Source organism: Mya arenaria, chromosome 16 (genome assembly GCF_026914265.1).
Source record: "Mya arenaria isolate MELC-2E11 chromosome 16, ASM2691426v1".
Taxonomy (NCBI): domain Eukaryota; kingdom Metazoa; phylum Mollusca; class Bivalvia; order Myida; family Myidae; genus Mya; species Mya arenaria.
The window spans coordinates 44,320,523-44,331,602 of NC_069137.1; the positions used below are offsets into that span (position 1 = coordinate 44,320,523).

Here is an 11,080-nt window from a genome sequence, read left to right on the forward strand (position 1 = left end):
TACACAGTAATATGACAATTTATTTAGAATTCAAATGGGGAGTGAACATCGCGCGGTGTAATTACGTACGTTTCGCAAAACTATTATATGAACATCAGTGTTAGAAATTATACAATTGTCTTCAATATCCTTATTATAAATGATACCCATGCCGTCGTGTGCTTCGAAAGCTTTGCACATAAATGCTACAAGATCTCGGCCAGCCCTATCTTTTTCGACCTTTCTCAGCGATTTGACAAAATGACAACCGCTTGTTGGAGGATAAGTCGTTAAAAAACCTTGCAGCAGCTAATATCGTGTACCAGTATTAAACTAACACTGCGAACAAGAATTCATTGCATAATCTAACAGGTATATTATCCCATTAATCTGATTAAACGCCCATTTCTTCGACATCGATGCCGCCAGGTCCAGTAGCACCCTCCGGAGGCTCTTCTGTAGTTTGGTATACCGATGTGGTACTTACTTTTGAACCAGAACCCCCTTGAGTTTTACCCGCGCTTTTAACACTGCTATTGGCATTGTTCTTGTTATTGTCCCTAACTGCGTACAATACACGCTGCCCGTTCGATAAATGCATTTCGTAATATGTGTGTCCATTATTTTGCCTAGTGCTTGAATGTCCGGTACCTCCAGCCGTTGTTGGCATGGGAACTACTTCAGCCATGCTAGGAATAACGGTTCCGGATACGTGTACGCCAATGTTTCCGTTTAGACTACCACTTGTACTTTTACCGACATTCGAATGCATATCTCCAGCTCCATGGCGACCGTTATTAGCTTTCAAATGTGCCCCGTTTACTCCTGCCGAGGAATGAATAGGATAGATATCCGCTACAACCACATCAACAGCATGTACTCCAGCTGCACCAAGCCAATGTTCTCCAATTAATCCTCCATGAGAGTTAAGTCCAAGTACATGTCCTGTACCACCATGATTGCCGCTAACTGCACTAAGCCCGTGCCCGCCATTCAACCGGCCATGAGAACCAAGTCCAAGTACATGGCCTGCTGCACCATGACTGCCGCCAGCTGAACTAAGCCCTTGTCCGCCTAACAACCCCCCATGGGAATCAGTTCCAAGTACATGTCCATTATTATTGTTGTTGTGACGGTTTTGTCCTGCTCCAGCTTTCCCTTTGACAAGGACGCCAATGTTATGGCTGTGAGGATCGTTCACGGACAATATGTTTCCATTGTGATCAATGTTAACGACAGGCAAGCGAAGAGTTGCGAAATTTCCGTGTCCAGAACCACTTCGTCCATTTGGCACTGTGCCATGTCCATTGTCTCCATAGTTATGTCCCTTACCCTGATTCGGATGTCCTTGGTTACGGATGCTGTGGAATGGGTTGTGTAGTGGTTGCCTTTTCGAAGTTGCACTATGATTGCTTTTGCCTTTTGGAGACTTGTCACCTGTCCCTGAAAAAGAAGAAGAAGATCATAAGCTTTCTATATTCACTAGTTGCTTCCCGTTCATTATTTATCTGGCAGTTACTTACAGTAAATAGTTTATTCATAAAGTTAACTTTAATTAGGTTGTTTTATGCTTTTCAAAACCTTCAGGACAAATAGAATTAACAGCAATATATTTTCTTTTGTAATTGCATGTGCATAATGAATCATACTCAGGTCACGTCCAATTTCAAATAAATAGTTATTAAAGATAACTCCAAATTTGTTCTCTAATAAATACAATGAACGGGCAATGGTTCAAACAAGTAATAGCCTAGAACTGCGAGTTAAACTATTCTATCTCTATTGAAGTTATTCCACCGATACTTCGAATCAGCATTCCAGGTTAAATAACAAAATACAAAAACCTTTACTCACCAACTGGCTGATGGCTTATGACCATCGTATGTCGGATGATTTTCGACTGCCCAGGCTTAAGATTAAGATTATTTATATTCAAAGAGTGGCTTATGGATGGTGCCCCGTTGTTGTTGTTGTTGTTGTTGTTGTTGTTGTTGTTGTTGCTACTTTTAGGGCTTCCGTTACTGCCATTCCATGTGTAAGGTTTCGGGGTGGGACGAGAGCTAGTTAATCTTCGTCTCCAAGTCATTCGTTGCGAAGGTGAACGGTTCTGGAATGAATTGGAGTTATATAAAATTAATAAAAAGCAAATGTATAAATAAGTTAGCAGAATATAAGACCATAAACTTGAAATTTGTTTTGAGGCTTATTGAAAGATTTAATCAAAATGAAATAAAGTTATGATCTTTGTCAAAAAAAATATGCTTAGAGAACCTGTCGCGGAAAGCAAATAATAAAAATAAAACACAATATATGAAGAAAAAATCCGCTGAGAGTTGAAAGTGTGATAATTAAGGGATTTTACAAAACTTCAGACAAATGAAAGTATATATAAATACAAATGTATTAACACCTTTTTTAAATCGTATGTTCGAAAATTGATAATATTTTTAATCACTCTGATTTTGATTATTTAAAGAAACTTTTTTGCATACACTATCTGCGGTAAAATAAGCTCCAAATGCTGCTTTGACGTCTTCAAAATTTAAAATAAAAACACAAACGAATTTGAAATTGAAGAAAATATAATCTGAATAGGATAAATCAGATATTTTTAGCATATGTTTTCACAATAACTAAAATATAGATCACCAGCTGACATATTTCAAAACGATATTTGATTATCATAGTTGATTTCTTTTTTTGTTTTTTGTTTTGGTTTTAGGACAGTTTATTTTCAATATAATATTTTCGAATTTAAGGTTAAGGTAATTTTTCCTTTTGTTTATAATTCAATTATGTCAGTTTTCTACATTTTTTTAAAATTGTGTTATTTTTTATCTTTTCTTAATTTTCGTTATATATTTACCTGGTGTCGCAAAATGTAACTGTCCACAGCGGCGAAAATTAAAAACACATTGAAAAAGAGCGATTTGAAATCCATCTTTCTGTATTTTGTATTAGTTGTCAAATAGATTATAAGTATCAACAATTGCCGAACGAAACTAGTGACTGAGTGCTACTTCTGATGTTAATCAGAACTTAACACTGAGAAAACTTTCGGTTTTATTATAGCATATAAATGACATGAAATAGCGGCTATGATCGTAAGAAATCGTACCTGTTCGATCAACGCTATTAATCATTGACAGAATCTGACGCACGGTGTCGATCTGACCGGGCTTGCCAATAAATTAACCCGCTGTTTTAAGCCTCAAATATGCAAACCACCATTTGGAGCGAAAAATCGATAAGTTCTGATACCATTATGATACTTTTGTTATATAGTTAATTAAAAATATAATACTGAACATAACAAAGGTATGATTAAAAAATCTATAAGAAGGACGCATGCTGAAATGACTTGTTTTCCGAGGTAGATCTTAAACTGATGTATTGTATGAAAACATGTTCGCGGATATCACCAGCCATGTTATATTTTAAAGTTAACAACGTTTTCATTGTATCTAACAAGGTATAAACGAATTATAAAATGTTCGTGTAGAACACTCAATAACGATAATATCATAGTTCGCATACTGTATAATGATCTTGTAGCAGAGTCTATGAAAGGAAATGCCAATTGGGCTAGTCATGTAAAGATAATGCTGGACTCAGCTGGTTTTTCAAATGTTTGGATTAATCCAGGCTGTGTCGATATGAAATCTTTTTATTTAGTTTATAGGGAACGAGTTATTGATCAGTTTAAACAATCTTGGTACAACGTTGTCAGTTACAGCCCCGTTTAATGTACTTATAAACATTTTAAGATATCTTTCGAACGCGCTGACTATCTCGATAGATTTGCTTCTAAATATCGAATTCCATTTACTAGATTGCGACTTTCGTCTCATCAGTTACGTATTGAAACTGGGTATAATGGCAACAATAGAATTCCTCAATCAACGCTATTGCACCATATGTAATAGTGGCGATATTGAAGAGGAGTTTCACTTTGTTTGTGTTTGTAAGGTATTTACTGATTTACGTAGACTATATCTTAAACGGAAATACCTTGTTAGGCATAGAATGATGAAATTCATTGAACTTATGCAAAATAGGAACTATACCATTCAACTTAATGTGTCCAAATATATTTCTTAAGGATTCGAACGACGTCATAACATTGTAAATATTGTTTCGTAACCACTATCACTTAGGTAAGGCTTTCGTTTAGAATTTAACTCTACTTGATTTATATGTATAATAATATTTCTTCATACAATTTGATTGTTTACAAAGTACATGATTGTTATATGATATGCCACTCTTCGTGAGAAATAGAATGTAAATATTTTGCTTAACGCTTGTTTGTCCATCCTCAATGTCAATTTATACACTATTTAGTTAATTTAGTTAATGTGCAAAATACTGATTATTAATAGTGATTATATAATATCTGTCGTGTCTCACATTCAAACCTATTGTGTTATCATTGTATATATGTATAATTGAATTATATTTTGATCATGTAATGAGGAATACGATTATGCTCAAATTACTTAATAAATATGTTGAACCTGAATCCGTTATACGTCTAAAGTGCTTTTGTAGTTCAATAGTTAAAAAAAGGACTGAGATGTTCCGAGGTTGATTTTTAACTGATGACTTGTATAAAAATCATGTACGCGGAGACTACCAGTCCATGGTAACAATTGTTCAGAACTTTGTTAAAGTTAAAACGTTGTCATCAGACATTACTGCCCTGGAAGTTTCATGGGTACACTTGTGTTACTCTGTATTTCTTACTTTGTTTGTGATAACCTTTTTAGCCATACTTGCTCATATTTAGATATGTAAGGTCATCATCAAATATTTCACGTTTAAAAATTAAAGACGATGTCCTTAGTTAAAAAGGTATGTTGAATCGGCCAGATATTCGACTAAGGTATTGTGAGAACAGTTTGCATTGATATGTTAAATAGATTCATGAAAGTATACTATTTTTTTCCCTATGATATTTTAGAATGCATTAATCTGGATTTTACTAGAATGATATTTAATGTTCTATTTAAGGTGAATCATCCATCAACAGGATGCAAAGATATGTTAGTGTTTAGATAGTAACATCGAGATTATTTTTATCTTTAATAAGTTAATTTAATACATCAATTAACCAGTATATGTTTTGCACGGAATATACTTTTGAATAAAACCAAAAGGACGCAACCATTATGATATGATATATTAAAAGGAGGTTAATAAACAATAGTTTAGTATAATTATAAAGTCATTTTATTAATTTGTTTCTTTAGTAACATAATGCCTATATTTAATTATTTTTACATGCCATAATATATCTTTAAAAATCTAGCTTTCATCATGAAAAATATGATATAAATATTTACTAATTAGTTGTTAGTCCATCCTCACTGTGGGGTGTAAGTGAAATGTTAGTGTAATGTAAAAGTATCTAATGTTTAGTCTTTTGTTAAAATATTAACAGTTCTTTTTTCACGTCTGAGATTTCAAACCTATCATGCTATCATTATATATATATATATATATGTTTAATTGAATGTATTATTTCTATCATGTAATGAGAAACACTTTGTGTTCAGGTTACTTACAAAATAAGTTGAATCTTGAATCTTGAATCCTATACAGAAACGCTCTCGATTTAAACGTAAAAATATTCAAACATACTTGTCTGTAACTATATGAATTATTTGACTTTGTACATTATTCTTGCTTCCAGGATTTTAAATTACGAAATAGTTTTTTTAAATATCGTTTGTAGAACTGTTATTAAATAATTGTGTTTGTTTTTTTGCTGGTTTCTCTTTCTCCGTTGCGTTTGGTGGCCATTATCAGATCGCAATATCGCATTACGCCCCATATCATAAATCAAACAACTTTGATATCTTAGATCATTAAATATGCATGGGGCGTAACCGTTTTAAAGCTACCTTGCCAATATATTACGACGCTATTCACTGATTCTGCTCGATATCTTTTAAACGTTGTCTTTGACACATGGAACAAGACAACTTCGCCACCGGTGGTTCTCTTCATTGACATTGGCTCCGGTAGTAAGCTCCGTAACTATTACTAAGATTTGCAATTTTAAGTCAGAACGTAAGTAAAATACAGGCCAAGGCGTTCGCATATCCCGAACTCAGCTCTTTTTCGAGCAGCTGATTGGATAGGTATTAAATGGAAACTGGCCCTGTATAGGTAGGGTTTGTCCCGTTTCTTTCTTGGCATTGATGCCACAAAGCTAGACCTTTTTTGTGTCCAGCTTCAATTAGCTGCCCCCTCCCCTTAGACATTGGATTATTCTTAAAAAATCTTAATTGGCAATGACCCAATCCAAGTTATTTTGAAAGATATGACTGAGACGGAGTTATGACTTAACACTGAACACAAAAAACAGTTTGAAGTGAATCATGTTGAGCTCATTATACTAGAGTCTTGAGCAGTATTTGCAAATAAAAGCAATTTCGGTCGATGTTTTACATTTTGTAAATAGCGTCTTTTTCTAAGTTCGATAAAAGGAAAAGTAAAATGATAATACCCCAATTGTATGAACACAAATGTATTTGAAAAATAATAATACGAAAACTAGAGGTTATTTTAAATAATCTTGTCAGTAAAGAGGAATGCTTTGCTAATTTGTTACTTTTAACGGCTCCTGTAACTCAATCTAATGGTCATACAAATTCGACATATGTCATTATATTGATCTGTTATTATTTCCCAACCAAAGCGATAAGCTACACTATTCTTTAAGATGCAATTAAGACCAACACGGAATACTACTATAGATGTCATTTTTGGTTAGGAGTTTGGACATCTGATTTGGATATTTTTGGACGTGTCCCTTGAGTTTGCTTCGGAACTTTATTCCGCTTAGTGGCTTCGCATTCGAAAAAAGAAACAGACAAAGGTACAAAAGCACACTATTTTAGTTTCATTCTTTTTATTTTACTTTCAACCTCGTCAAAACTTTAACAATCGCTTCAACTGAATATACAATATACCACAAATAGTGAATAATTATGAGACTATAATAGGAACATGTAAAATTTGCACAATAAATGAATATAAATACTTAACTTAAACCATGGATTCATACACGGTAATGAGACTTTAAATGGGGAGTATGCGTTAACGGATGCATATGCATTTCGCAACGTCATAATTTGAACATCAGTGTTACAAATTACGCAACTCTTTTTCATTGCATAGTTATGCAGTCATGTGCGCCAAAAAACATTGCACATTAATTGTACCAGAACTTGGCCAGCCCTGTCTTTTTCGACTTTTTTAAGCAAGTTGACCAAATGACAACCGCTTTTTGTGGGATAAGTCGTACAAATACCCTGCAACTGCTAAAACCTTGTACAGTTATTAATCTTTTAACTGCCAACAAGAATGCATTGCATAAACAAACCAAATGTTAATTGTCCTTTTGTTCTCGTTAAACGACCACGTCTTCTGCCTCAATGCCACCGGGTCCAGTAGCATTCTCCGGCGGTTCTTCTGTTGTTTGTAAACCCTTAGTATTACTTGCTTTAGAACCAGATCCGCCTTGAGATTTCCCCGCGCTTTTACCTTTGCTTTTGGTATTTTTAATATTTTTGTCTTTCACGGCGTACAATACACGCTGACCGTTTGATAGATGCATTTCATAGTACCTTTGTCCATTACCTTGACCTGTACTTGAATGAACTGCTCCTCCAGCGGTCATTGGCATTGATACAACTTCGACAATGCTAGGAATAGGGGTTCCGGATAAGTGTACCCCCATGTTGCTGTTTAAGACACCACTTGTGCGTATGCCGACATTTGCATGCAAAGCACCAGCTCCACGGAGGCCATTATTTGCCCCGTTTATTTCCCTCGGGTAGCCACCAGGAATAATATCTGCTACCATAATATCAACCGCATTTACTCCTGCTGCACTACTGCCAACTCCATGTCCTGCCGCACCATGGCCACCATTAGCTGAACCAAGCCCTTGTCCTGCACCGCCGTGACCGCCGTTAGCTGAACCAAGCACACCTGATAAGCCCGCATGGGAATTACGTCCAAGCCCATTGTTGTGACGGTTTGGCCTTGCCCCAGCTCCGCCTTTGACTAGGACCCCGATGTTATGGCTGTTGGGACTGTTGACAGACAAGACATTTCCCCTATTATCAATGTTAACGATAGGCAAGCGAAGAGTTTCAAAATGTCCGTGCCCGGAACCGCTTCGACCATTAGGCACTTCGCCATGTGCACGGTTTCCATTGTTATGTCCGTTGCCGTTATTCGGATGTCCTTGGTTTCGGTTGTTGTGGAAAGGGTTGTGCGGTGTTTGCGTGTTTGAAGTTCCACTTTGATTGCTTTGACCTCTCGGAGACGTCTTACTGGTACCTGAAAAAATAGCAAAGATAATGGTAAGCAATTTTTAATTACTGGTAGCTCCCCGGTAATGAATTATCTGGCAGCCATTGTTAGTTTGATATTCATACATATATACGAATATAAATTCGATTTGTTCTGTTGTTTTTTTTATAAAACTTAAACACTCAAAATAAGGATATTAAATAGTTTCAGTTAAATATAAAGAAGTATGTGTATATTCACAAAGAATACCCTGAACACATTCAATTTTTTAGAAAATCTATGCTATTACATATAGTTCAAATGTTCAGAACTCCCTTATGAAAAAAGAAAACGGGCTTTATTTCAAACGGGTAGAAGATTGATATGTAGGTAAGTTGATGAAATCTAAAAAATTACAAGCTATAGAATCGGACTTCATTTAGCGAAACTATTAACCTAAACGTGATTTAGCAAAGCGTTTAATTTTTATCGTGCAAATCATAAATATGATATCTATTTATCTTTTCAAAATAAAAATTTTACAAAATGAATCTTAAACAAAAAGGGTGTGCTTGGCTTTATCCGTTCATAAGGAGAATATTTGAGATATTTTGGGCCAGATTCCGAATTCTTCACCTTTTATTTAAATGTAAATTTTTCAGATAGTGTGAGGCTTTGATAACTGGAACTGGCGAGATCCATTGCTAAATGTGGTTTATATTATGGCAGTAGATCTAGTTCCTGTTGCTAAAATTTAAATAAAACCTATCACTTACCAACTGGCTGATGGCTTATGACCAGCGTCTGTCGGATGACTTTCGACTGCCCAGGCTTCAGATTCAGGTTATTGATATTGACAGAGTGGCTTATGGATGGTGCCCCGTTCTTATTGTTGTTGGTGGTGCTGCTTTTAGGGCTTCCGTTGATGTCATTCCATGTGTAGGGTTTGGAGGTGGGGCGAGTGCTACTTAGTCTTCGCCTCCATGTCAACCGTTGCCTTGGAGATCGTGACTGGAATAAAATTGTCGTTATAGAAATTAATTTTAAAACGATGAGAAAAAGAGACAGAACAAATGAATAATAAAAATATCATAACAGAATAAGAACTTATTATTGTATTATAACATAACAAAAATAGAAAATCAAGCTTATTTTTTTTATCGAAACTGTCGCGAAAAAGTGATAATATTAAAAACCAAAAAAGGAAAAAAATGATGCAATTTCACAATGAACATTATTTTCAAACTTTTTAACATTTGATTATTCCTATCATTTGCTTGTGTGTTTGCTAGTCACATTTTCATGCGCAATGTCGGTTTTATTCCGAATTTCGATTTTTCTTTATTCATTCTCATGTTAAACAGGATTTTGAGGTAACAAAGGGGAAATATATTAACAATATCTGTAGTGAAATTGACTTTCAACTGCTATATTGATTTCTTCAAAGATAAAAACGAATACGATTTTTTTTAAACTACGTAAAACATTAAACTTTTTGTCTATGGTCTTCTATATTTATCTGGATAAATACAACTTTTCATCAATAAGTCACCATCTTACATAGTCTAACATTATATTCGATTGTACAAACTGATATATTGATTTTTTGTTCCATTCAAATTGAAAGTAAATCAATTTTCTAATTTTGATTTGTATTTTTTTTTTCGTTGGAAAGTTGTTTTTACCTGTGTTTTAAATCTAATGATTTCTTTTTTCAGATTGTTTTATTTTTGTTATCTTTTTTATTATATTTTTTATTATTTTCCTACCTGATGTCGCAAAGAAAAGCACTCCACAGCAGCAAAAATAACCACCACATTGAAGAAAAGCGATTTGAAATCCATCTTTCTATATCGTGTATGTTTTTGTCGAAACTATTAACAATAATAAATGAAAATTATTAACAATTGCCGAACAAATTCAAATACCGAGTGTTACTACTGAAGAAACTCAGAACTTAACACTGAGCGATACATCGTTGTCTTGCTTATATATAAGACATAAATCATCGGCTATCATCGTAAGAAATCGTAACCGTTCGATCAACGTTATTAATCATTGCCAAAGTCTGACTCAATATAATTCTGCAAAGATCGGTATTTTCCGTTGAATCGTAAAAGTCGCATTTTATCAATCACGGAAGTTTACGACCAGAAGTTACGAGTAACAGCGACTGCTCCCGGTCAACAGCGCGTAATATATTGAATAAATGTCAGAAAGAACATACGTTATACAGTAGCTTTATGGCAGTCCAAGTGACAAATTAATTACAATAACTGATCACATATTCTTAGGCCAGATTAATTAATAAAATGTAATAATTATTTGGGGCTCCCCTTCACGCCTGACCCTGCCAAACTCCCGCGTCCGGCCCCAACTCTTTTAAGTAAAAAGTGTCGGGAAATGCTCGAACATCGATGGTTTTGTTCCGGGCTTCTTGCGTTTCACGTGTTTTACATTTATAAAGAAATATAATAAATATACCATGTATAAATATTGCGATTGAGAGTTGAAAATAATCTTTGTCTGGCCTAAAAGAATAGTCAGAAAGACGCTTACCTGTGCAGAAAAAATGAACCGCACGTCTGAAGTCACTGGACACACTTAAGTGACACTCTTATTCAAAATCAATACATACACATGTATAACAAACATAAATTTTGACTGATAAACCTTTAACTACTTACTAAATAATGAATGGAAAATATTAATTACTGATAACAAGATTGTAACCGTGTATTTAATAGCAGAAAGCGCAAAAATATTAAATGATTAGTGAATGCTTAGAAAG

The 11,080-nt window shown here is 34.6% G+C and overlaps 1 protein-coding gene across 1 annotated transcript; it reads right to left on the reverse strand.

Annotated features, from left to right (window-relative positions):
• Positions 1-373: 373 nt before the first annotated feature.
• LOC128221680 (uncharacterized protein DDB_G0283357-like) lies at positions 374-2,065 on the reverse strand. The gene is made up of 2 exons (XM_052930280.1): positions 1,834-2,065; positions 374-1,422 (listed from the first exon to the last, which is right to left on the reverse strand). The coding sequence occupies exons 1-2, from the start codon at positions 2,063-2,065 to the stop codon at positions 374-376; spliced, it is 1,281 nt and encodes a 426-aa protein (XP_052786240.1).
• Between the last annotated feature and the right edge of the window lie 9,015 nt (positions 2,066-11,080).

What these genes read in the sequence shown, in the direction of transcription:
- LOC128221680 (XM_052930280.1), bottom strand. Translation starts at nt 2,065, where the DNA reads ATGACTTGGAGACGAAGATTAACTAGCTCTCGTCCCACCCCGAAACCT. An exon ending in CATAAGCCATCAGCCAGTTG is followed by an intron (nt 1,423 to 1,833) that starts GTGAGTAAAGGT and finishes CTTCTTTTTCAG; the next exon opens with GGACAGGTGACAAGTCTCCA.